Source organism: Procambarus clarkii, chromosome 6 (assembly GCF_040958095.1).
Source record: "Procambarus clarkii isolate CNS0578487 chromosome 6, FALCON_Pclarkii_2.0, whole genome shotgun sequence".
Lineage (NCBI taxonomy): Eukaryota > Metazoa > Arthropoda > Malacostraca > Decapoda > Cambaridae > Procambarus > Procambarus clarkii.
Genome location: NC_091155.1, coordinates 32,568,478 through 32,596,377, shown reverse-complemented (window position 1 = coordinate 32,596,377; position 27,900 = coordinate 32,568,478). Strand labels below are relative to the sequence as shown.

The 27,900-nt window shown below is 42.7% G+C and overlaps 3 protein-coding genes across 3 annotated transcripts; 1 reads left to right on the top strand and 2 right to left on the bottom strand.

Annotated features, from left to right (window-relative positions):
* Positions 1-490: 490 nt before the first annotated feature.
* LOC138355849 (putative uncharacterized protein DDB_G0271606) lies at positions 491-1,312 on the bottom strand. Its single transcript, XM_069311392.1, has one exon. The coding sequence runs from the start codon at positions 1,310-1,312 to the stop codon at positions 491-493; it is 822 nt and encodes a 273-aa protein (XP_069167493.1).
* Positions 1,313-3,168: 1,856 nt separating this feature from the next.
* On the top strand, positions 3,169-19,236 carry LOC123753950 (uncharacterized). The gene is made up of 4 exons (XM_069311382.1): positions 3,169-5,309; positions 13,611-13,718; positions 14,336-15,357; positions 18,973-19,236. The coding sequence occupies exons 1-4, from the start codon at positions 5,153-5,155 to the stop codon at positions 19,234-19,236; spliced, it is 1,551 nt and encodes a 516-aa protein (XP_069167483.1). The 5' UTR covers positions 3,169-5,152.
* On the bottom strand, positions 18,861-27,687 carry LOC138355836 (apolipoprotein A-I-like). Its single transcript, XM_069311372.1, has 2 exons — positions 26,947-27,687; positions 18,861-22,583 (listed from the first exon to the last, which is right to left on the bottom strand). The coding sequence occupies exons 1-2, from the start codon at positions 27,685-27,687 to the stop codon at positions 22,293-22,295; spliced, it is 1,032 nt and encodes a 343-aa protein (XP_069167473.1). The 3' UTR covers positions 18,861-22,292.
* Between the last annotated feature and the right edge of the window lie 213 nt (positions 27,688-27,900).

Sequence of the window (27,900 nt, the reverse complement as noted above, 5' to 3'; positions counted from 1 at the left end):
ATAAAGACATCTTCAAAGATCAGAAACAAAATGTATCATCTGTGTACATTTATGAAGGAGCAAACAGAAAGACTGGCAGGCCTATGAAAATAGCTAAAGTTGTTTTTGCACAACAGATCTTGCCACCTAATATTAAAATAGAAAAAAAAAGTTCTCCATAAAAGAAAGACAGCCAAAGCCAATGCAGTGTAGAAAGTGTATTCGATATGGACACACTGAAACGAGATGCTCAAGTAGAGAACCTCCTAAATGCTTAAGTATGGAGCTGCAGTTCATGATGGTGACTGACAATGTAATTGTCATACTAGTGGTAAATTGCATAAAACATTTTCAAAGAATTGTCTGTATTTTAAAAACCAACAAAGAAACTAATTGTTAGAGCGCGTATGTCCTCCTCTGTGGTATAGTAGAGGAGGATATGAGAACAGAGCCCTTGTTCTACCAGCTAGGACTTGTACAGCTGTAGTTAAATCCCCAGTGGTTGGTGGTGCTAGTGCAGACAAGTCTGCACCTGCATCTGTGCCTTTAGTGGTTGTAGCTGCACCTGCATCTGTGCCTTCAGTGGTTGCAGCTGCACCTGCATCTGTGCCTTCAGTGGTTGCTGCACCTGCATCTGTGCCTTCAGTGGTTGCAGCTGCACCTGCATCTGTGCCTTCAGTGGTTGCTGCACCTGCATCTGTGCCTTCAGTGGTTGCAGCTGCACCTGCATCTGTGCCTTCAGTGGTTGCAGCTGCACCTGCATCTGTGCCTTCAGTGGTTGCACCTGCATCTGTGCCTTCAGTGGTTGCAGCTGCACCTGCATCTGTGCCTTCAGTGGTTGCTGCACCTGCATCTGTGCCTTCAGTGGTTGCACCTGCATCTGTGCCTTCAGTGGTTGCAGCTGCATCTGTGCCTTCAGTGGTTGCAGCTGCATCTGTGCCTTCAGTGGTTGCAGCTGCACCTGCATCTGTGCCTTCAGTGGTTGCTGCACCTGCATCTGTGCCTTCAGTGGTTGCAGCTGCACCTGCATCTGTGCCTTCAGTGGTTGCTGCACCTGCATCTGTGCCTTCAGTGGTTGCAGCTGCATCTGTGCCTTCAGTGGTTGCAGCTGCACCTGCATCTGTGCCTTCAGTGGTTGCTGCACCTGCATCTGTGCCTTCAGTGGTTGCAGCTGCACCTGCATCTGTGCCTTCAGTGGTTGCTGCACCTGCATCTGTGCCTTCAGTGGTTGCAGCTGCACCTGCATCTGTGCCTTCAGTGGTTGCTGCACCTGCATCTGTGCCTTCAGTGGTTGCACCTGCATCTGTGCCTTCAGTGGTTGCTGCACCTGCATCTGTGCCTTCAGTGGAGGTCATGAAAGCTGAGAAAATTGGTAGATCTGGAGGTGGTCGTATAGATAATACCAGCAAGAGGTTTGCTTGCTTGGAAACAAAAGACTGTGATGATATAAGTACAGTTGAGGAAGAACCTGGCAGTGTCCAAACAGGGGAAGCTGTTTCTCCCAGAAAACATTATAGTAATCCGTTTACTGTTTACAATGCAGATGACGTAGCGGATGCGTCTGTTCTGGTGGTGTTCTGAAGCGGGTGACTTTTGCAATGGTATAAGGACCGCCAGCCTGGCGCAGCCAACGTCTTGTGTGAATTGACTCTTTGTTTTAGTGAAATATTAAATTCAACCATTTATAGCATTACATGAAAATTAGACGCCCACCCACCACCCAGTAGTAGAGATGGCAGCTTAGCTGTGATTTCTCGTTTTATGCCCTGGAAAATAGACATCTTAGCAGTGATTTTTCGTTTTTGGAAAATCACTGCTGCAGACCACCGTATTTAGCGAACTCTCAAAAATTACCGCTGCAGACCTAAAGAATTCTTATAGGTGAAATTAAATTTTTTTAGAGTTCAGTTTATAAAAATGTTTCAAAGTTCATATAATCATACAAGTTTATTTAAGAGCTAAAGACTGAAATTTGTCAGAGACCAGTTTAAGACCTAAAGTTGACAGAGTTCATTTTAAGAACGAAATTTGTCACAGTTTTAATCCTTACTGCAGTCTTAAAAGTGTTCTTATGGATATAATTAAACTCAACCAACTTGAGCCGATGTTAAAAAGTTTATCAGATATTAGCTCTTGGACCCGACTCTATACATTTATAAGTGTAGTTTCAGTATTAACTGATCAATTTCCCTGAAATTTAAAATATAGTTATTTCAAACGTAGTAACAAAAGTAAATTAGGTTAACTCATTCTAGCTCTTGTCTCCCCCTTACTTTTCTCTTGTAACTATGCTATTAACTGATAAATTTTATCGAAAATTAAAACATAGTTATTTCAAACGTAATAAGAAAAGAAAATAGAGTTAACGAGTTCTAGCTCTTGTCCCCGCCTTACTTTATTCATGTAACTATGCTATTAAATGATAAATTTCCTCGAGATTTAAAATGCAGCTATTTCAGATGTAGTAAGTAAGATCAAAGCAGTTGACGAACTCCAGCTCCTGTCCCCCGCCTTACTTCGGTCGTATAGCTTTGCTACTATCAGTCCAATTCCCCTAAGATTTAAAATCATTTGCAATTTGTACATAGTAAAATTAACCAAAAACACTCACGTAGCTCTAACTCATGTCCTCTGCCTTAGTTCAATGTTCATCAAACTACTTATTCCAGAACAAGTAAGTAAACTCCAGAGTGAGTTAGTAGCTCTCATCCCTTACCTTACGTTATCAAAGTAAAAACAAGTCTAACCACACCTGTATAAATATCCTTATCTCCCTCCCTACCCCCCATGCCCCCCCCCCCACGCTCGTCCGCTCACTTATCTCCCCTCTTACCCCCCCTCACCCCCATATCGTCTCTTTCCCTCACCCCTTCCCCACCTCCCTCCCCAGAATATAAAAATATACAGCTATTATCCAATAATCTTACCATATTTGTGTAATCTCTCCATGTTCACCGCATATTCTTTGACAACTTTTATTCTCATTATTCATGTTCTCTGCAAGTTCAATTCATATTTTCACCTGTTTCTTAATGTTCTTTGCATTCTCTTCAATGTTCTCTAGTTCTATGCATGCTACATGAGACTTAAACAACTATTACCTTGCATCTTATCAAATGTAAATACACAACTCCTCCTTCCCTCCTTCACATGCCCTAACGTGTTCTCCGCTCATCTCGCTACCCTTTCTTACAAGACCCATCAACCCTTTACATGTCCCAGCACGTTCTCAGCGCATCTTGTTACTGCTGCTTACAATCTCGCCCAAACAAACCTTTACATGTCCCCACATGTTCTCCGCTCATCTCGCTACCCTTTCTTACAATTTTTCTCCTATCTCTCCTCTACCTGTTCTTATGTGTTGTCTAGGTTCCTCACATTCTTATACATGTTCACTGTTCATCTTGTTACTGATTCTTTAAACCAGTTGTTTCTGACATTTAATAAGTAGTTCATTGTTATGTATTATTAACAGGAGCATTACTATTTCTCAACAAGTTACAACAAAGTATTTATTTAATCACTTATTGACTTTATTTATTTATTTCAAAACTATGTCAATGTAATTCTCTTTATCAACTTAAGAATTCTTACTGTCTCAGTTCTTTAACAAAGCTACCCTTTTTTGCTGTATTAATTGTACTAAGTCTTTCTTTTCATATGTTATCTAAGGTTACACTCGAATAATTTAAAAGCATAATTTTTGCATTATTTATCAACTAACAATACTCTTTCATACAGTTAGTAAGTAACATTATAATTGTATGTAGCTTTCTTCACAAAGTATCTTAACAGGAAACTTTCCAAGACATTTTCTTGCATTATAAAGACACTCTCAAATGTCCTCTTTATATGAGAAAGATATTCTCAGATCCGTCAAATATGCTTTCAGAGACATCAAAGTTAATCTCTATCTCATCTTCGCTCATCAAATGAAACTTTCTAAGACAGCTTCGTGCATTTAAAAGATACTTACCAATGCACTATGTCATTACTTCCAATAGACATCTTAAGGCAATCTTTTCATAACTCAGCTTAATTAAAAATGCACCTTCAATAGTCAAGTGTAACTTTTCATGTAATTTTAAACTGTAGTTTGTAATAAACTTACTTAGACGTGTCTTTATTGAGTGACAATCAACTTTAAGAATATACCAAAGTAAAACATATTTGTTATAGTCCCCAAAGTAGTAAGCCACTTATTCTATTAAGGTTAAATAAATCTTATTCAGTAAAAAACATCAAGCTTTATTTTACAACATTTGGCATATACAGATATTCAAGAAAACATCTCGCCTCCCCACCATCTCTCACTTACGTCCCCTCGTCATCCCCACCATTCCCCACTCCCTCGTCCGATGCCTTCCCAAACGGTCTGATGTTCTCATCAGAAAATCGGGAACATCAAGTGAACTGATGTTTCCATCACTGAAATATCAGAAAAACAGTTAAAAAATGAAATGAAAATATGAAAAAAAACTAAACTCACGAAATGACCGGTATGCTAAACAACACAGCTTAATTCCAATGCAATTCACACAAAACAGTTAAATCAAAATGAAAATAAATCAAAATCTATGAAAATTCAATTTATCAATGCAATCAGAAACAATGAAATGGAATTGTAACATATTTAGTATAGCATGTGTGTTGCTCCCACATGCAACAGATGGCGCTGTTTGTCAAGAAAAGCATAGTTTTACCTGTCACAGGTGTGGCATCTATACTTATACTTACGAAATGAACGGTATGGTAAACATCACAGCTCAATTCCAACACAATGTCACACAAAACACAGTCTCCGTGGTGTAGTGGTAAGACACTCGCCTGGCGTTCCGCGAGCGCTATGTCATGGGTTCGTATCCTGGCCGGGGAGGATTTACTGGGCGCAATTCCTTAACTGTAGCCTCTGTTTAACGCAACAGTAAAATGTGTACTTGGATGAAAAAACGATTCTTCGCGGCAGGGGATCGTATTCCAGGGACCTGCCCGAAACGCTACGCGTACTAGTGGTTGTACAAGAATGTAACAACTCTTGTATATATCTCAAAAAAAAAAAAAAAAAAAAAAAAAAAAAAAAAAAAAAAACACTGGTGTAACAGGGAGAATGAACAATAATCAACAGCACCTTGTGTCTCCCTCTTCTTAACTAGTAATTTTTTTTTGCAGACACATGTCAATGATCGGGGCAGTGTGGGCAGTGTGGGGGCTGGCCCAGTGTGTGCTGACTGTGGACCAGTACCTGGAGGCGGGCCCAGGAGTGTGTGGCACAGACAACACCACCTTCCTACATACTTCCGACCTCTTGTGTGCCATCACTTGTTCTAGAGGTATTCTTCATCTGCGGCAGCTCCGGTCTCTATGGAGGTTATACAGTGCTCTCCTGCACGCACGCACGCATGCACGCACGCACACACACACACACAGACACACACACACAAACACACACACGGATGGGAGCCGGTGGCCAAGTGGACAGCACGCTGGACACGTGATTATGTGATCCCGGGTTCGATCCTGAGCGCTGGCGAGAAACAATGGGCAGAGTTTCTTTCACCCTATGCCCCTGTTACCTAGCAGTAAATAGGTACCTGGGAGTTAGTCAGCTGTCACGGGCTGCTTCCTGGTGTGTGTGTGTGTGTGTGTGTGTGTGTGGTGTGGAAAAAAAATAGTAGTAGAAAACAGTTGATTGACGGTTGAGAGGCGGGCCGAAAGAGCAGAGCTCGAACCCCGCAAGCACAACTAGGTGACTACACACACACACACACACACACACACACTCTCTCTCTCTCTCTCTCTCTCTCTCTCTCTCTCTCTCTCTCTCTCTCTCTCTCTCTCTCTCTCTCTCTCTCTCTCTCTCTCTCTCTCTCTCTCTCTCCCCCCCACCCCGCTCTGCCCTTCTGACAAATCCTATCACGGCACAACATAGGAACAAGGTCAAACATGACAGCCAGAGGTAACAGGGAAAAGTCCAGGTGATGAAATGAAGGAAATGTTTGCCTAGTTTCTGGAGGACATCAAGAGTGAGATGCAGGAAATGATGCAGGAAATGAAGAATGAAATAAGCAACCTAAAAAGAGAGCTGACAGCAGCAAAGGAGGAGATTAGAGCCCTCAAAGAGAACAGTACCGATGCTGAGACTCAGATAACCACCTAGGGAGAAGATGGTAATAGTATTTTGGGAGAGAATGCCACAATAAAAGCAACATTTGCAGAAATGCTAAAAATAAAAACTCTGAAGTAATGTCTGCAGTGATGAAGGTAGCCATGAAAGCAGCCACCTCACAGGAAGCGGCACGCTCCACTAGCCAGCTGTTGGAAAGGAAAAGATCAGTGGTAGCTGTGGGTATTAAAGAGCAGGAAGGCTCTAATAGGAAAGAGTGGAATGATAAGGACAAAGTGGCAGTGAATGAAATACTGAAGACACTAGACATGGAAGGGCCTGAGCATAGCATTGAGAAGGTTTTCAGGCTAGGCTGGTACAAAAAAGACTGAGATCGTGTGTTAAAGATAGTGTTTGCAAACGAGAACACAAAGGAGATGATTCTGACAAAGAAAAGTCTCCTGCAACATATGGGAGAATTCTAAAAAGTATTCTTCCAGAGGGACATGACGAGGGAGGAGAGGGCCTTGGCGGCAGAAGCAAGGAAGAAGCGCAGGGCGAGAGGGGAAAACCAGGAAATCACAGCTCCCAACACATCACCCCCAGAGGCGAAGGGGGAACCCACAACCAGCTACCCAGTAACACCAGCAGGGAGGGCAACCCCACCACCCTCCTCTGCATAGAAAACCCCCTCTACTCCAAACCCTCCCTGCCCCCACTCAAATACCCAGCCAAATCTCCCTCCCCCCACACCCAATCCCCACCCTTCTACCCCTCCCCTCCTCCTGCTGAGTCCCCCTCCCCCCCCCCCTTTCTTTCCTGTCCTCCCTCCCCTTTCACCCCATACCCTTCCCCTTCACTTGACCCCCACCCCTCATCCCAGTATCCTCTGCATCCCTGTTATCCACCTCACAAATCCTCACACCCATGGAACAGCTTCCCCCACCAGCAGAACACTCAACAAGGAGAAGATTTGAGAAGGGACAGAAGAAAGTGAGCCTCAAGGCAATGTACACTAACATAGATGGAATAACAAATAAAGTAAATGAACTTGGAGAATGGGTACTAGAGGAAGACCCAGACATAATAGCTCTCACAGAAACAAAGATAACGAAAACCATAACAAATGCAGTGTTCCCACAGGACTATTATGTTATGAGGAAAGAGAGAGAAGGAAGAGGTGGTGGTGGTGTAGCTCTGCTGGTAAGAAAAGGCTGGGATTTTGAGGAGATGGCTGTTCAGGGATGTGAGGGTTTCAGTGACTACATAACAGGTACAATAACAACTGGAGGGCAAAAAATTATAGTCGTAGTCATATATAATCCACCACCAAATGACAGAAGACCCAGACAGGAATATGATAGAAACAACATGGCCACCAATAACATAATAGAAAGAGCAGCTTCTGTTGCTAGCAGGAACGGATCTGGACTACTAATTATGGGAGACTTTAACCATGGGAAGATAGATTGAGAGAATAGAGACCCGCATAGAGGACCAGAAACATGGAGAACTAAGCTGCTGGACGTGGCAACAAAATACTTTCTAAGCCAGCACATCAAGGAACCAACAAGAATGAGAGGAGAAGATGAACCAGCAATGCTTGATTTGATATTTACAATAAATGAGTGGGATATAAGGGAAGTTAAGATGGAAGCGCCCTTAGGAATGAGTGATCACAGTGTATTGAACTTTGAGTACCTGGTAGAGCTAGAAATTATCTCCCCCAAAAAAGAACTAGGAATCAAAAGGCTGGCATACCGAAAGGTGAATTATGAACAGATGAGAAGTTTCCTAAGGGAAATACCTTGGGACACAGACCTCAGAGATAGGGCTGTACAAGATTTGATGGACTATGTTACCCAAAAGTGTCAGGAGACAGTAAACAGGTTCATCCCGGCCCAAAGGGAAAAATCCGAGAAGCAACAGAAGAATCCATGGTATAATAGGGCATGTATGGAAGCGAAGAAACTGAACAAAAGGGCGTGGAGGAACTTCCGGAATAACAGAACACCAGAAAGCAGAGAGAGATACCAGAGAACCAGGAATGAGTACGTCAGGGTGAGAAGAGAAGCAGAGAAAAGTTTTGAAAATTTTATAGCAAACAAAGCCAAGACCGAACCAAAGATACTCCACAATCACATCAGAAGGAAAACAACAGTGAAAGAACAGGAACTGAAACTTAGAACAGGCGAGGACAGGTATACAGAGAATGACAAAGAGGTGTGTGAAGAACTCAACAAGAGGTTCCAGGAGGTCTTCACAATAGAACAAGGTGAGGTCACTGTGCTAGGAGAAAGGGAGGTAAACCAGGCGGCCTTGGAAGAGTTCGAAATTACGAGAGAGGAGGTCAAGAGACACCTGCTGGATCTGGATGTTAGAAAGGCTGTTGGTCCAGACGGGATCTCACCATGGGTACTGAAAGAGTGTGCAGAGGCACTTTGCTTGCCACTCTCCATAGTGTATACTAAGTCACTGGAGACGGGAGACCTACAAGAAATATGGAAGACGGCGAATGTGGTCCCAATATACAAAAAGGGCGACAGGCAAGAGGCACTGAACTACAGGCCAGTGTCCTTGACTTGTATACCATGCAAGGTGATGGAGAAGATCCTGAGAAAAAACCTGGTAACACATCTGGAGAGAAGGGACTTCGTGACAAATCGTCAACATGGGTTCAGGGAGGGTAAATCTTGCCGGACTGGCTTAATAGAATTCTATGACCAGGTGACAGAAATTAAGTAAGAAAGAGAGGGCTAGGCGGACTGCATTTTCTTGAATTGTCGGTAAGCCTTTGACACAGTACCACATAAGAGGCTGGTACCTAAGCTGGAGAGACAGGCAGGTGTAGCTGGTAAGGTGCTCCAGTGGATAAGGGAGTACCTAAGCAATATGAAGCAGAGAGTTACGGTGAGGGGTGAGACCTCCGAGTGGCGTGAAGTCACCAGTGGAGTCCCACAGGGCTCTGTACTCGGTCCTATCTTGTTTCTGATATATGTAAATGATCTCCCAGAGGGTATAGATTCATTTCTCTCAATGTTTGCGGACGATGCCAAAATTATGAGAAGGATTAAGACAGAAGAGGACTGTTTGAGGCTTCAAGAAGACCTAATCTTCTGCAGCACATATCAAGAGGATAACATCAGCGGCATATGCCAGGCTGGCCAACATACGAACGGCATTCAGAAACTTGTGTAAAGAATCATTCAGAACTTTGTATACCACATATGTCAGGCCAATCCTGGAGTATGCAGCCCCAGCATGGAGTCCATATATAGTGAAGGATAGCACTAAACTGGAAAAGGTTCAAAGGTTTGCCACCAGACTAGTACCCGAGCTGAGAGGTATGAGCTACGAGGAGAGACTACGGGAATTAAACCTCACTTCGCTGGAACACAGAAGAATTAGGGGGGGGACATGATCACCACATTTAAGATTCTCAAGGGAATTGATAGGGTAGATAAAGACAGGCTATTTAACACAAGGGGCACACACACAAGGGGACACAGGTGGAAACTGAGGGCCCAAATGAGCCACAGAGATATTAGAAAGAACTTTTTTAGTGTCAGAGTGGTTGACAAATGGAATGCATTAGGAAGTGATGTGGTGGAGGCTGACTCCATACATAGTTTCAAGTGTAGATATGATAGAGCCCAATAGGCTCAGGAATCTGTACACCTGTTGATTGACAGTTGAGAGGCGGGACCAAAGAGCCAGAGCTCAACCCCCGCAAACACAACTAGGTGAGCACACACACACACATATATGGCCACCATCAATATAATAGAGAGAGCAGCGTCTGTAGCTAGCAGGAACAGATCCGGACTACTAATTATGGGAGACTTCAACCACGGGAAGATAGATTAGGAGAGCAGAGACCCACATGGAGGACCGGACACAGGGAGAGCTAAGCTGCTGGACGTGGTAACAAGAAACTTTCTAAGCCAACACATCAAGGGACCAACAAGAATGAGAGGAGAGGATGAACCAGCCATGCTTGATCTGATATTTACCCTAAATGAGTGGGATATAAGGGAAGTTAAGTTGGAAGCGCCCTTGGGAATGAGCGATCACAGTGTATTGAACTTTGAGTACCTGGTAGAGTTAGGAATTTTCTCCCCCCAAAAAGAACTGGGAAACAAAGGGCTGGCGTACCGAAAGGGAAATTATGAGATGAGAAAATTTCTGAGGGATATACCATGGGACACAGAACTCAGAACTAAGTCCGTACAAGACATGATGGACTTTGTCACCCAAAAGTGTCAGGAGGCAGTAAACAGGTTTATCCCGGCCCGACAGGAAAAAACCGAGACGCAAAAGAAGAATCCATGGTTTAATAGGGAATGTATGAAAGCAAAGGAACTGAACTAATGGGCGTGGAGGAACTTCCGAAATAACAGAACACCAGAAAGCAGAGAGAGATATCAGAGAACCAAACACGAGTATATTAGTGTGAGAAGAGAACCTGAGAAAAAGTATGAAAATGATATAGCTAATAAAGTCAAGACCGAACCAAAGCTACTCCACAGTCACATCAGGAGGAGAACAACAGTGAAGAAACAGGTGATGAAACTTAAAATGGGTGAGGACAGGTACACAGAGTGACAAAGAGGTGTGTGAAGAACTCAACAAGAGAATCCAGGAGGTCTTCACAATAGAACAAGCAGAGGTCACTGCGTTAGGTGAGGTGGCAGTAAACCAGACGACATTGGAAGGGTTCGAAATTATAAGAGATGAGGTCAAGAGGCATCTGTTGAATCTGGACGTGAGAAAGGCTGTTAGCCTGGATGGAATCTCACCATGGGTGTTGAAAGAGTGAGCAGGAGCACTTTGCTTGCCCCTCTCCATAGTGTATAGTAGATCACTAGAGACTGGAGACCTACCAGAAATATGGAAGACGGCTAATGTGGTCCCAGTATACAAAAAGGTTGACAGACAAGAGGCAACAAGGTTTAAAGGAGGGTAAAACTTGCCTTACAGGCTTAATAGAATTCTACGATCAGATAATAAAGATTAAGCAAGAAAGAGAAGGATGGGCGGACCGCATTTTTTTGGACTGTCGGAAGGCCTTTGACACAGTACCCCATAAAAGGCTATCATGAGGTTATCTTGAGATGATTTCGGGGCTTTAGCGTCCCCGCGGCCCGGTCCTCGACCTTTAGTAAATACAGATATAAAATATTTGTTAAAAATACTACTCATCTCCTTGTCATTATCCGTTATTTGACCTGTCTCAGATTTTAATGGACCTATCCTTTCCCTAGTCTTAGTTCGATATAACTGAAAAAACCCTTTAGGATTTGACTTTGCTTGCTCTGCTATGTGAACTTCATAGTTTCTTTTTGCTTTCCTAATCTCTTTTTTAACATTTCTAACTAGTTGTATGAATTCCTGTTCTAAACTGACTTCCCCATTCTTAATCCTTTTGTACCAAGCTCTCTTTTTACCTATAAGGTTCTTTAAATTATTTGTTATCCACTTTGGGTCATTAGTATTCGATCTATTCAATTTGTATGGTATACTACGTTCCTGCGCTTTGTTTAGAATATTCTTAAATAAGTTATATATTAAATCCACATCAAAATCCCCTTTTACGTCACCTGTCGCTGGGTTCACGTCTAGCTCCAAGTCCGTCCCACACCCCATACCCAAGACATTCCAATCTATTTGACCCAAAAAATTTCTTAGGTTATTGAAATTAGCTTTTCGAAAATCAGGTACTTTAATATCATTTTCTCCTACAGATCTATTCCATTCTATGCTAAATCTGATTTCTTTAGGGAATGAGACAGAACACGAAACAATGGGTATAAATTGGATAAGTTTAGATTTAGGAAAGACTTGGGTAAATACTGGTTCAGTAACAGGGTTGTTGATTTGTGGAACCAATTGCCACGTAACGTGGGGGTGGGGTCCCTCGATTGTTTCAAGCGTGGGTTGGACATATATACGAGTGGGATTGGGTGGTTATAAATTGGAGCTGCCTCGTATGGGCTAATAGGCCTTCTGCAGTTGCCTTTGTTCTTATGTTCTTATGTTCTTAGACCGACTGTCACCAATTGTAACGAAAAACACACGACGCAGACCGACCCTTGAAAAGAGCAAAACGGTCGGTGTACGCGTCGTTTCCCACTATTGTACACAAGGACCTACATTAACACCATGTACACAAGGACCTACATCAACACCATGTACACAAGGACCTACATTGACACCATGTACACAAGGACCTACATTAACACCATGTACACAAGGACCTACATCAACACCAGGTACACAAGGACCTACATTAACACCATGTACACAAGGACCTACATCAACACCAGGTACACAAGGACCTACATTAACACCATGTACACAAGGACCTACATCAACACCAGGTACACAAGGACCTACATTAACACCAGGTACACAAGGACCTACATCAACACCATGTACACAAGGACCTACATCAACACCAGGTACACAAGGACCTACATCAACACCAGGTACACAAGGACCTACATTAACACCAGGTACACAAGGACCTACATTAACACCAGGTACACAAGGACCTACATTAACACCAGGTACACAAGGACCTACATTAACACCAGGTACACAAGGACCTACATCAACACCAGGTACACAAGGACCTACATTAACACCAGGTACACAAGGACCTACATTAACACCATGTACACAAGGACCTACATTAACACCATGTACACAAGGACCTACATTAACACCATGTACACAAGGACCTACATTAACACCATGTACACAAGGACCTACATCAACACCAGGTACACAAGGACCTACATTAACACCATGTACACAAGGACCTACATTAACACCATGTACACAAGGACCTACATCAACACCAGGTACACAAGGACCTACATTAACACCAGGTACACAAGGACCTACATTAACACCATGTACACAAGGACCTACATTAACACCATGTACACAAGGACCTACATTAACACCATGTACACAAGGACCTACATCAACACCAGGTACACAAGGACCTACATCAACACCATGTACACAGGGACCTACATCAACACCAGGTACACAAGGACCTACATTAACACCATGTACACAGGGACCTACATCAACACCAGGTACACAGGGACCTACATTAACACCAGGTACACAAAGACCTACATCAACACCAGGTATACAGGGACCTACATCAACACCAGGTACACAAAGACCTACATCAACACCAGGTACACAAGGACCTACATCAACACCAGGTACACAAGGACCTACATTAACACCAGGTACACAAGGACCTACATCAACACCAGGTACACAAAGACCTACATCAACACCAGGTATACAGGGACCTACATCAACACCAGGTACACAAAGACCTACATCAACACCAGGTATACAGGGACCTACATCAACACCAGGAACACAAAGACCTACATTGACACCAGGTACACAAGGGACTACATTAACGCCGTGATCTTGTTTTAAAATACAATCGAAAATTGGGTGTAACTTGATTCATGACGTCATTCTTCAATCTTAGAACCCTGGTGCGTGGCCTTTAGTGTGGGCGGTGCGCCTGATAGCTCCTGCATCATCCACGAAGATGTACAGCTTCACCCTAACATCAGCTTTATTTGCTACCTTAAAGGTCAGTTCATTTTCACGTGATCACTTTCCTGCATACATGCCCCTACACCTTCTACCCTCTGACCCCTCTGGCTGGTACACTCCTGCATGTTGACATCCCTACATCCTCACCCCTCTAGCTGGTACATTCCATGTTAGCCCCCTACACCCTCACCCCTCTGGCTGGTACACTACATTTTAGCCCCCTACACCCTCACCACTCTGGTTGGTACACTCCATGTTAGCCCCCTCTACACCCTCTGGTTGGTATACTCCTGCATGTTGACATCCCTACACCCTCATCCCTCTGGCTGGCTGGGAGAGGTGATGTAACCGGTTTAACTTGCCTGTCTTCACAAGTGCGTTCTTACACATCATGAACATATATTTGTAATATTCGCGAATTTTGCATGTAATATAACATTTAGAGGAAATTGATTAACTTGATTATTATGAAGTTTGGTCACCCTGGCGGTGTGTTGCCTCTGCAGCTGCTAAATGATCGGCGGTCTCGTTCTCCTCAGCTTCAGATGTCATTTGTTATCTTGTTTAGCCTCATTGATCATTTTGTATAATGTACATTTGCAAGAACCCTCGCCAGAGATTATTACTGTACTTATGCTTGCCACTCATTTCCAGACGTTTCCGTTAATGGAACCAGTGCTGCACCTTATAGACGTCCAACACCCCAGGTCTCAACCCAGGCCACACCCCAGGCGACAGATGTTAGCACAACCCCAGCCTCACCCCTTACCACACGCCAAGCCTCAGCCCTCGTCACAAAATCTCCATCTCCAGCGACCTCAGGGCAGTCCACAAGTCTTAGTTGGGTTGCTGCAGGAACTACTGGGCCGGTATTTGACTTCACTGCCACAACCCACACTCCTGCCTCCACCTTCACTGCCGTCACTACCACACTTGGCGCCTCTGACAACATCTGGTGGGTAAAGTGTCCAGCCGACCAAGTGATCACAGGACTGGGTTTCGAGGGGACCAAGAACACTTTGAATCATGTCATATGCAGTCTGGTGGAGGTAAACATGGGACCCTTGAACTGGACATACATAGAGTGGAACGCCTGTGGGCACGACAAGCTCCCCATACAAATAAAATACGGATTTTTTACATTGAATCTGATATGTATCGGGGTTAGGTCAGGCTGGTTCTCAAATGGCTCGTGCCAGACAATGTCTGTGGTCAATACCAATCGGCCAGTGATCAGTGACATGGACACCAGCTCCTGGGCCCGCTGGGCCGTGTGTGCTACAGGATACGCCATGTACAGCTTAAATTTCAATTTTGGAGTTGACTCAATAAACTGTTGTCCACTCCAGAATACGTCTTGGGGATCGTTGGTGGTAGTAGCATCGGACTCGGCGCCCACTTGCATCAACCAGGGATATGCGGCCATGGTGGCTCTGGCACTCACCAGTGACACCACCACCGTCACACACATCCTCTGCTCCTCCTTCAACAGTTCCTTACTGACGAGCGTGGACAGCGCCGCCTCCGTCAGTGTCGGCAGTGAGAACAGTCCCTCTCAACCATGCCCGTCTAAACAGGTCATCGCTGGGCTCAACCACACCATGTTAGGAGATGTGTCAATGACTGCGTCTTGCGTCTTCGTCACCGGCTCTAAATCTGTCGACGAGAACAGATGTGTAAGTGTATCCGTAGACGCAGGGACGGAGCCGGATCAGCTTGCAGCGGCCACCAAAGGTACGACTCATCACTGGGTCAGCTGCTCTCACCTGTCTGGCCTCCATGTGGCCAAGCAACTCACACGAGTCTGGAGTAAAGCGTTCTTTACCTACGTTAGGAAAGTGAATGGAATTGTCTGCTGTCCTCTGCACTAACCAGAGAACAGCAGAGGTCGTTCTTAGTCACAACAGACCACTCGTTGAAACTTTTGAAAGACTGAACAATTTGGAGGATGTTGACCCAGACAGCTTCTTCTAAAGGTGAGATGTAACACAAACAAGGACCAACAGCGTCAAGCTCAACAAGCCACAATTTCAAGAGGAAACTAGATTTATTCCTCCAAGGAGTGCCGGACCAACCGGGCTGTAGTGGGTATGTGGGCCTGCGGGCCGCTCCAAGCAACAGCCTGGTGGACCAAACTCTCATAAGTCGAGCCTGGCCTCGGGCCGGGCTTGGGGAGTAGAAGAACTCCCAGAACCCCATCAACTAGGTATCAACAATGTAGGACTGAGAACGGGAGATTCTTTTTCACCCACTGGGTTATAAACTTAGGTAGGTAAGCGGTTATGGAACCGCCTACCCGTCGAAGCCGTAAAGGCCAAAACTGTTTTAAACAAACAGTTGGATAACTTTAATATCCAACTGGAAAAGATCATCAAGGCAAATGCGGGGAACTTTTGACAAGCCGCCGGCTTCTTATCCTCGTCCTCAGGTAAATACAGTTTGTAGTGCCCAAGGCTAACTCCTATCCTACTGTGACCTGTATTCTGTCTTATAGCCTACGTTCACCAGCGTGGCCTCATAGTTGTGTAGTAATTATGTAGTAGTCGGTAGTCTACTGCTTCACGGTGTGAGTGGTAGACTACTGCTTCACAGTGTGAGTGGTAGACTACTGCTTCACGGTGTGAGTGGTAGACTACTGCTTCACAGGGTGAGTGGTAGACTACTGCTTCACAGGGTGAGTGGTAGACTACTGCTTCACAGGGTGAGTGGTAGTCTACTGCTTCACAGTGTGAGTGGTAGACTACTGCTTCACAGTGTGAGTGGTAGACTACTGCTTCACGGTGTGAGTGGTAGACTACTGCTTCACGGTGTGAGTGGTAGACTACTGCTTCACGGTGTGAGTGGTAGACTACTGCTTCACGGTGTGAGTGGTAGACTACTGCTTCACGGTGTGAGTGGTAGACTACTGCTTCACGGTGTGAGTGGTAGACTACTGCTTCACAGTGTGAGTGGTAGACTACTGCTTCACGGTGTGAGTGGTAGACTACTGCTTCACGGTGTGAGTGGTAGTCTACTGCTTCACGGTGTGAGTGGTAGACTACTGCTTCACGGTGTGAGTGGTAGACTACTGCTTCACGGTGTGAGTGGTAGACTACTGCTTCACGGTGTGAGTGGTAGACTACTGCTTCACGGTGTGAGTGGTAGACTACTGCTTCACGGTGTGAGTGGTAGACTACTGCTTCACAGTGTGAGTGGTAGACTACTGCTTCACGGTGTGAGTGGTAGACTACTGCTTCACAGTGAGTGGTAGACTACTGCTTCACAGTGTGAGTGGTAGACTACTGCTTCACAGTGTGAGTGGTAGACTACTGCTTCACAGTGAGTGGTAGACTACTGCTTCACGGTGTGAGTGGTAGACTACTGCTTCACGGTGTGAGTGGTAGACTACTGCTTCACAGTGTGAGTGGTAGACTACTGCTTCACGGTGTGAGTGGTAGACTACTGCTTCACAGTGAGTGGTAGACTACTGCTTCACAGTGTGAGTGGTAGACTACTGCTTCACAGTGTGAGTGGTAGACTACTGCTTCACAGTGAGAGTGGTAGTCTACTGCTTCACAGGGTGAGTGGTAGTCTACTGCTTCACAGTGTGAGTGGTAGACTACTGCTTCACAGTGTGAGTGGTAGACTACTGCTTCACAGGGTGAGTGGTAGACTACTGCTTCACAGGGTGAGTGGTAGACTACTGCTTCACAGGGTGAGTGGTAGTCTACTGCTTCACAGTGTGAGTGGTAGACTACTGCTTCACAGTGTGAGTGGTAGACTACTGCTTCACAGTGTGAGTGGTAGTCTACTGCTTCACAGTGTGAGTGGTAGACTACTGCTTCACAGGGTGAGTGGTAGACTACTGCTTCACAGTGTGAGTGGTAGTCTACTGCTTCACAGTGTGAGTGGTAGACTACTGCTTCACAGGGTGAGTGGTAGACTACTGCTTCACAGGGTGAGTGGTAGACTACTGCTTCTCAGTGTGAAAGCACTGTCACTCATTCACTCTTGTGAAACGTTTAGCCTAGTCCTTCATTCCCATCATATACTCTTACTTTCTTTCACTGTCTTCACAATATATGGCCCCTGCCCTCACTATGTGTCTCTGTCTTCACAGTATTCTTCACTGCCCTCACTATGTGTCTACTGCAACCACAGTAATAACACACTAGGCTTCGTGACACTACGATTATATAGATTATATTTGCTGACCACCTGTAGCCTTCAGTTATCAAACGCTAATGTGGAACACTAAGGAGATGACACACTCCTGATCAACTTTGGCAAGTGTTTATATATATATATATATATATATATATATATATATATATATATATATATATATATATATATATATATATATATATATATATATATATATATATATATATATATATAGCTAGCAAAGTAAGGTAGAGTAGAGGGGATAGTAATAATAATAAGAGCTGCAGAGGGCCTATTGGCCCATACGAGGCAGCTTCTATTATAACCACCGAATGAGAAGGAGATAGGAATAAGAAGAGGATAGCAAGGGAGCATAGAAGACAATGAACAGAAAAAGGGAGAAGAGAGAAAGAAAAGGAAAGAGAAAGAAAGATAAAGTGAAGGGGTAGGTTTATGTTAGGTCACGTTTGTTAGAAAGATTAGAGCATTTGAGTATATACTGTGAAAGGGAAGAGTCCACAGCAACAAAGCCAGGACTCAAGTTCATGTTGGGTACGTTGTGTATTAGAGCAGATTTAACAAGACTAGAGCAGATTCTGTGTAGAGTAGAGGCAGGAAAGATTATTTTGGAGGAAGACCAATCAATGGGATGATTAGAATCCCTCACATGGCAGAAGAGAGCATTGTTAGTGTCTGCAGACTTAACACTTCTCTTGTGTTCTTTAAGTCTGTTATTCAGTGTACGGCCAGTTTCGGATATTAGAGTATCCAGTGTTGACTAACAAAGATATCTAGGAATGTGTGCTTATTGTAGAAAGTTCTGTAAAAAAAATTGCAGCTCCTTTGACAAACTTGCTATGTAAAAAATGTAAAGTTTAGATGGTCTCAGGAATGTCAAGATGCATTTATTAAATTAAAAGGAATGTTGTCATCTGGTCTAGTGTTTGCTACTCCTGACTACTCTAAGCCATTCAAACTATATATAGATGTTTCGGATTGGGGGTGCTGGTTCTGTGCTAATGCAAGAAGATGATGAGGGTATTAATCATTATTATTCTAAAAAGTTATTCCTTTTTCAATACAATACATTATGTTAATGTTATTCAATACATAATTATTTTAAAAAGTTTACCAAATGCCAACAGAATTACTCCACAGTAGAGAAAGAGGCTTTGTCATTGTTACTAGCTGTTAAAAAAATTGACATTTATGTATCAGCCAATACTGTTGACGTGTTTACTGACCACAACCCCTTAACATTTATTGCTAGCATGAAGAATTCTAATGAGAGAATATTAAGGTGGTCTTTACTGTTGCAAGAATACAATCTGGTCATCAAACATCTTCCAGGAAAATTAAATATAGTAGCAGATGCACTTTCTAGATTGCCAAAACCTGGGGTGACTTAGGGTTGTACTACTGCACAGAGATGAATGTAAATATTATTGTGTATCTAATGTTTATTATATATCATTTACTGTTTCTTTACAATTATTATGAAATCTGTTTGAGGTGTTAATTTTATGTGAAAAAAATGTGAAATTCATTTATGAATTTCTCATTTTTTTCCCTCCACGGCTTAGGCAGGGTGTTACAAACCTTACCTCCTGTGGAGGTTAGTTTCAAGTATAAAATATTGGATGGACACAGTGGAGAATGTTTGATTGGAAAATATCTCCAGATGATATCAGAGAGGCCGCGAGTCACCAGTAATACTCCGCCCAGTAAAGTAGTACTTTCTCAGCTGGAGATTGTCAGGAATAATGTGAACTGGAATAGCCTTAGTATATAAGGGAAAAATGGACTGAATCAAAATGCATGCATGGGGAATATGTTAAATAAAGTCAATTGCAAATGTAAAGAATAGAGTATTAAGGGGCGATGACAAGAGAGGTGGACGCCATCTTGGCTGGAGGGGAGGTGTATCGCCGACGACCTGATCCTGCTATTTGAGGGGCTTTCTCCGGCCATACAGTCAGATAAGCTTCCTTGGTACTTTAGCAGGGAATGTAAGATAGGGTAGAGTAGTTATACAGATTTTGGAGAGGTTTTATAAGAGTCAAGGTTTCCAAGAGGTGTAAATATGTCACTGGGTTGATAGCTGTGTGCACAGTTCCAGGTTTGGGACAGTGAGCAGTAGGGTATCTAGAGCCTGCTAGGGACCTTTCAATAATACTAAATGACCATGTATTGTAAGGATATTACCTTATTGAACATGTTTGTGTCTTTGCATATAAATTTGTGTCTGTACTAGGCTGTTTTTCCTTACACCTTGATTCTCCCCCTAGGCTCCAGTAAAATAATTTGTTTCCCCTAGACAAGATATAAAGGTCCTCCACCACCAAATTCTTGACAGATTTCTATGACCACACAAAACTATGACAACAAAATCATATCACAATTGATGACAAAAATAAGACACAACAATGACACCCTCACAGTCCTTAGTCTAATATATGTATGCTTTGTTCCCATGTGTACACTTACACACATGAATGCCTGCCCATGCCAGGCTAAGTCCCTCCTGGACTGACAAGAACGTCATAAGTGTGAAAATCTCACGTGCCCGCACTTCTCCTCACCTCCAAGGTGCTTGGAGACAGTGTGGCGGAACACCTGACCTCGAATTCAGGCTTAGAGATGATAATCACCAAATGCACATAGGATACTTACTTCATTTACACAGCCGGCTCACACATACACACAACTGTCCTACCATACACAGGCACCTGCTTGTAGGTGGCTGGCCACTCCTCAAGGTGGCGTGGCTAGGCTGGGAGTCAGCCCAGCGAGATGGCGTCTCGCATGGCTCGGGGCATTTTGTACCCTTACAGCATAGCGCGGTTTCGTACCCCTTCCTCACAACATGGTGCGGTTTCGTACCTCCCACAGGCGAAGCGAAGCATTCGTCAAAATGGCGGCAAACACTATGAACGTTTTTCTAACGAAATTCTCAAGAATTTCTATTGGAAAACTGCCCCTGAACACTGGCAAGAATTTCCCCGGTCACTCTACTGCTACCAACACGAGGTCAGAGCGTCTGATTAATCACTAGGGGTGGGGACTCTCAAGTCTGTTGACTGCTCGTACGAACTTTACCCACTTCCCACGATTCCTTCCAGTAAACTCCCTGTCTCCCTCCCACGCAATCCTACGACGAGTTTCCGGATTCTGGACTTCTCACGGATGCACGACGTAGATGAATGGAGGATTGGAGATGTATAGTAGCCAACTGCCACGATGCTCTTTACTCAGCCGAATGAGCAAAGAAGGCATCAGACAAGGGTGGAGGCTGGAAGCAGAAGAGCGTCTTTCCAGCAGGATGCCGGCTTCTCCCGGGTCTTCTCATAGGCGTGGGCACGCCTATGCACACGCCAGAATATGGCGTGTGCATGGGAACACCCACCGCTCAGGTTCGAACCCTCATCACAGCTCCTACTGATTTTATTGTTAGTACTAGCTGTACCTGGCCACGCGTTGCTGTGGCTCAGCAACGCATTTGCGTTGCTGAGCATCCATATAATATATAAAAGGTGTGGCATCTATATAATAGGTATATATAAACACGCACGTATTTGAATGTTACGTCGAGTCAAAATTTCAAAGCAATTGGTGTAGAACATTTAGAGATTATAGTGTGTGTTGCTCTTACGTCTATCAGATAGCGCTGTTTTTCAAAAATGCATGTTTTATCCTGTCACAGGTGAGGCAAGAATATAGTAGGTATATAAAAATATGTGCTTATTTGAATGCAACGTTTTGTCAAAATTTCAAAGCAATCTGTAAAGGTTTCGAAGATTTCCCTTACATGAAAAACAGTTTAAAAAAAAAAAAACATGTTTTTCCCCGTCACTGACATGACATCTATATAGTACGTATATAAAAACCCGCTCGGATGCGAATGGAACGTTGTGTGAAAATTTCAAAGCAATCGGTGAAGAACTTTCGGAGATTAGTGATTTTGAACAAACGAACATTTACATTTTTATTTATATAGATAGATTATTAAGGTTTTTTATATTTTTATATTTTTATTATTATTGCTTACTGGTTCTGTTTGGAAATATTAAGTTATTTTTGTGTGATATTAGTGTTTTGCAATATTTTCATTATCTGGCGATCATTAACTGCAGTAGCTGATATAATTAACATGATAATTAATACATTTAATGTTTCACGGTAACCATCACTGGTTTATAACATTATTTGCACCCAAATTACCTCAAGGTTGGTTCTGTAATTATTATACATTATCTTTGAAGCATTGTTTGCTATCCGCTAGAGTATTTTTTTAACCATACATTTTTATTACTGTAATAATGTTTTATTTGAATATCCATCTCTTCTTCTGAGCCATAAACAAAACATGTAGTCCCATTAGCAACACAAATTTATATTTCTAATTTTCATGCACAACTTTTCAGTCTAAAATATTGGAAACTTGTTGATACTGGCTTTCATAACTTCAATTCCTTGGAAACTTGATTGCTTGGTTCCCGCTGTTGGTGCCGTGCCCAGGAGGAGCAGCTGGGCCTCCCTTGCTGGGCATAGCCTCGTCTGTGAGAGTCTCAGTCTTCTCTGCTGGAACCTCTACCACTGAGCCTCCTACAACGCTCTCATCTTCCTGAGGCTCAACAATGTCTGTTGCAGCCTCTAGTATTCCATTTCCAGAGCCTTTTCCTTTGTTCCAAACATTGATCTTCTTTTGCCCAATCCCCTTGACCTGAGGGTTCCGTTCTCTGTACTCCTGCACCAACTGAAATACAGTCATGAATTAGCATAAGCCGCACTTTGGTCACGTATGAACCACTTAAGCTTAGGTTAGGTTAAATTAGATTAGGATAGGACAAATTATATTAGCATAGTTTAAATTCGGTCAAATTTGGTTAGCATGGCTAAAATTTTGCTTAGGTTAGGTTAGTACAGTATAAATTTAGCATGCGAAGGGATAAAATAGGATGCATTTGACAAGGATAAGATAACTTTCGTTGCTTTAGTTAAATTTTGCTTAGGATAAGTTAACTTAGGTTGAGATAGGATAAATTTTGATGGAATAAATAATTATCTTTGGTTAACAAGGATCAATTTAGATTTGGTTAAATTAGATTAGGTTCAGGTTAAATTGGATTAGCTTAAGTTATAAAATTGGATAGGTTATGCAAAATTTGATAATGTTCAGTTAGGTTTGACTAGGCTAACTTAAGTTAAGATGCATTAGATTAAATCTGGATAAGATTGGTTAAATTTTAAAATAGGATAGAATAAATATAGCTTACGATAGGTTAAATTAGGTTATGATAGGTTATATTTGGTTAGGTTAGGGTAAATTTGGATGGGATGGATAGAATAATTTTTTGTTTATTAAGATGAATTAGGAAAATTTTAGAAATGGTAGATTAAATTTTGTTAAGGTAGCTTAACCAAATTAACCACTTTAACTTAGAATAAGATAAATTATCTTTGGGTAGTTTAAACTCGGTCAAATTTGGTTAGCATGGCTAACAATTTTCTTAGGTTAGGTTAAATTAGTTAGTCCAGTTTAAATTTAGCTTGCGATGGGATAAACTAGAATGCATTTGGCTAGGATAAGATAACGTTGGTTGACCATATTTAAATTTTGCATAAGATAGGTTAACTTTGGTTGAGATAGGATAAATTTAGATAGAATAGGTTAAATTTGGTTAACAAGGATAAATTTATGTTAGGTTAAATTAGATTATGTTCAGGTTATAAAACTGGATAGGTTATGTTCAGTTAGGATTGGATAGGCTAACTTAGGTTAAGATGCATTAGATTAAATTTGGATAAGAATGGGATATTAAGATTGAGAGATTGGGATAGGTTAACTTATGTTAGGTTTAGATAGGATAGGTTAACACTGGTTAGTTAGGTTATGGTAAATTTAGCTCAGATTTTTTATAAATTTGGAATGAATATATAAACAAAATTAACTTTAGCTGAATTTAGCTTATGATAGGACAAATTAGGCTAGGATAGGATAAATTTCGTAAGGTTATGTTAAGTTAGGAAGAATAAGTTAACGTAGGTTAAAATAAGCTAACTTAGGTCAGGATAGGGTAAATTCAATAAAGTTTGGTTAAATTTAGCTTAGGTTAAGATAAAACCAGGATTTATTTGGTTATACCAGAATAAATTTTATTTAGGTTAAGCTAGGTTAAATTTAGATAAGATTAGGATGAATTAGAATAGTATAAGGTATTTTTTTTAATTTAGCTTTGGATATGTTATAATTGGATAAAGTTGGATAGGACAGGTTAAATTTGGATAAATTTGGTTAGCTCTATCTTAGAATAAATTTGGTCAAGTTTGGATAGGTAGGTTAGGAGAGGTTAACTATTGTTAGGTTTGAGTAAATTAGGATAGGTTAACTATTGTTAGGGTATGTAAATCAGGATAACTTAGGTTAGATTAAGTTAAGATACTTAGATTAGGATAAATTGCAATTCAATAGGTTAAATTTGGTTAGATTTAGCTTAAATTATGATAAATTAGTTTAGATTTGGATGAGATAGATTAAATTCAGTTAAGGTCTGAGGAATTTAAGGTAGGGAAACTTAGGTTAACTTTGGTTAGATTAAAGTAAATTAGGATAACTTAGGTTAGGTAAGATTAGGTAAACTGGTTATGATAAGATCACTTAGGTAAGGTAAGGTAAAGTTAGATTATGGTAGGTTAGGATTAATTTGGTTAGGTTAGGTTAAACTTAGCAGAGGATAGATTAACCTAGGTTAGGATAACTTAGGTTGGATTCGGTTAAATAATGATTATGCAAATAATAATAATTATAATAATAATAATTATAATAATAATGTTGTTGCTGTATATAGTGCATATTACTGTTGATATGGGGAGATGATACACACTAAATAGTGACTCATCTAGCGGATGTTTTGGTTAAGCTCGGTGATAGCACTATATAATGATGCTGTAGAAACCAAAGATCTTCTCTAGAGAAATGTGTGTGTTTATACACACCTATTTGTGCTTGCAAGATCGAACTCTGGCTCTTGAACCCCGCGTTTCTAGCCTTTGGTTGTCTTATGTAATGGCTTATGTTAGCTTCTACAACCTGCTCCTCTAGATCATTCCATTTACTTGCTACCCATATGCCAAAAGGAAACTTTCCAGCATCTCTATGACACATCTAAGTCTCGGACTTCCATTTGTGCCCCCTTGTCCTATTGATATTCATTGTAATCAAATCCTCTGTTTTCACCTTGCCAATCCCTCTAAGTATTTTATACGCCTGTATCACGTTCCCCCCTTTCCCTCCACTTTTCCAGCGTCGTCAGGTTTAATTCCTTCAGTCTCTCTTCATACCTCATTCCTTGCAGCTCTGGGACTAGTCTCGTTGCAAACTTCTGCACCTTTTCGAGCTTCCTTATGTGTGTTTTTTAGATGGGGTGGCATACTCGAAGACTGACCTCACATAGGCGGTATATAATGATCTAAAAGCCTCCTTATTCAAGTTTTTGATGGATGTTCTGACTTTTACCAACGTAGTGTGCTTACTCGCCTAGTTGTGCTTGCGGAGGTTGAACTTCGGCTCTTTGATCCCACCTCTCAACTATCAATAGACTGGTGTACAGATTCCTGAGCCTATTAGGCTCTATTATATCTACATTTGAAATTGTGTATGGAGTCGGCCTATTATATGTATGGAGTCGGCTCTATTATATCTACATTTGAAATTGTGTTTGGAGTCAGCCTCCACCACATCACTGCCTAGTGCATTCCATTTGTTAACTACTCTGACACTACAAACGTTTTTTGTAATATCTCTTTGGCTCATTTGGGTACTCAGTTTCAACCTGTATTCCCTTGTTTGTGCCCCTTGTGTTAAAATTTCTTTATCTGCCCCATCAATTTCTCCGAGAATCTTATATGTGGTGATCATGTCTCCCCGAACTCTTCTTTCTTCTAGCCATGTGAGGTTTAGTTCCCGTAGTTTCTTCGTCAAATCGGGTACTAGTCTGGTGGCATACCTCTGAACCTTCTGCAATTTAGTCTTGTGCTTCACGTGATATGGACTCCATGCTGGAGCCGCATACTCCAGGATCGGTCTGACATACATAAATAAATAAATAAATATGTTTATTCAGGTAAGGTACATACATACATACAAGTGATGTTACATTAATGGATTGATATATAGATAGAGCTAGTACATACAATGCCTAAAGCCACTATTACGCAATGCGTTTCGGGCAAAACGCATTGGTATACAAAGTTCTGAATAATTTCTTACACAAGTTTCTAAAGATCGTTTTTATGCTGGCCAACCTGGCAAATGCCACTGTGATGATATCTTCTTGATGGGGTTACAGGGGACAGGTCTGGCGTAATATCAACCCCCAGGTCATTCTCACTCTCCGATTCTTGAAGAATTTAATCTCCCAAACGGTACCTTGTATCAGGGCTCCTGCTCCCCACAACAATTTTTATTACTTTATATTTGTTCGGGTTAAACTCAAAAAGCCATTTGGTGGACCATTGCTTCGGTTTGTCCAGGTGATCTTGAAGCCTCAAAATGTCCTCCACTTTCATCATTCTCATAATTTTGGCATCACCAGCAAACATTTAGAGGAATGAGTCTGTACCCCCCTGAAAGATCATTTAGGTATATCAGAAACAGGACAGATCCGAGTACGGAACCCTATCGCACTCCAATAGTGACTTCACGCCATTCTGAGGTCTCACCCCTCACTGTAACTCTCTGCTTCCTATTGCTTAAATACTCCCTTATGTACTGGAGCACCCTACCAGTTACTCTTGCCTGCTTCTCCAACTTATGCACCAGCCTTTAATGAGGTACTGTGCTAAAGACTTTCCGACAGTTCGAGAAAATGCAGACTAACAACCTTTCTCTTTCTTGTTTAATCTTTGTCACCTCATTGTAAAATTCTTTTAAACCTGTGGGGCGAGATTTACCATCCCTGAACCCAAGTTGGTGGTGTGTCACGAAGTCCCTTCTCTCCAGATGTGTTATTAGGTTTTTAACACGATCTTCTCCATCACCTTACATGGTATACAAGGAGAAGCCTTACATGGCTTCTCTCACCCACCTGTATAAGGAAGTCGTTAAGGCTCTCACCCACCTGTGTAAGGAAGTCGTTGAGGCTCTCACCCACCTGTATAAGGAAGTCGTTAAGGCTCTCACCCACCTGTGTAAGGAAGTCGTTGAGGCTCTCACCCACCTGTGTAAGGAAGTCGTTGAGGCTCTCACCCACCTGTGTAAGGAAGTCGTTGAGGCTCTCACCCACCTGTGTAAGGAAGTCGTTGAGGCTCTCACCCACCTGTGTAAGGAAGTCGTTGAGGCTCTCACCCACCTGTGTAAGGAAGTCGTTGAGGCTCTCACCCACCTGTGTAAGGAAGTCGTTGAGGCTCTCACCCACCTGTGTAAGGAAGTCGTTGAGGCTCTCACCCACCTGTGTAAGGAAGTCGTTGAGGCTCTCACCCACCTGTGTAAGGAAGTCGTTGAGGCTCTCACCCACCTGTGTAAGGAAGTCGTTGAGGCTCTCACCCACCTGTGTAAGGAAGTCGTTGAGGCTCTCACCCACCTGTGTAAGAAAGTCGTTGAGGCTCTCACCCACCTGTGTAAGGAAGTCGTTGAGGCTCTCACCCACCTGTGTAAGGAAGTCGTTGAGGCTCTCACCCACCTGTGTAAGGAAGTCGTTGAGGCTCTCGCCCACCTGTGTAAGGAAGTCGTTGAGGCTCTCACCCACCTGTGTAAGGAAGTCGTTGAGGAGGTCGTCGACGCGCCTGATGGTCGTCTCCTGACTCTCCGTCAGGGTGATCTTGTCCCAGTTGAGAGGACCAGCGGAGGCCCCTGGAGGCATCAGTGTTGACACACACCTGAGGGTACACACACCTGGTGAGTGTAGTCTGTGTTATCCCAGCTACACCCATGCTGCCCGCTACACCCATGCTGCCCGCAGTACCCATGCTGCCCGCTACACTCATGCTGCCCGCTACACCCATGCTGCCTGCTACACCCATGCTGCCCGCTACACCCATGCTGCCCGCTACACCCATGCTGCCCGCAGTACCCA

Excerpts from the sequence above, each read along its gene's own strand:
- LOC138355849 (XM_069311392.1), bottom strand. The coding sequence starts at position 1,312 with ATGCAGGTGCAGCAACCACTGAAGGCACAGATGCAGGTGCAACCACTG.
- LOC123753950 (XM_069311382.1), top strand. The coding sequence starts at position 5,153 with ATGTCAATGATCGGGGCAGTGTGGGCAGTGTGGGGGCTGGCCCAGTGT. Across the intron at positions 13,719-14,335 it reads CTTTATTTGCTACCTTAAAG|ACGTTTCCGTTAATGGAACC; the intron begins GTCAGTTCATTT and ends ACTCATTTCCAG. Across the intron at positions 15,358-18,972 it reads CTGTCGACGAGAACAGATGT|AATTACTCCACAGTAGAGAA; the intron begins GTAAGTGTATCC and ends AAATGCCAACAG.
- LOC138355836 (XM_069311372.1), bottom strand. The coding sequence starts at position 27,687 with ATGCCTCCAGGGGCCTCCGCTGGTCCTCTCAACTGGGACAAGATCACC. Across the intron at positions 22,584-26,946 it reads TCAACGACTTCCTTACACAG|TTGGTGCAGGAGTACAGAGA; the intron begins GTGGGTGAGAGC and ends ACTGTATTTCAG.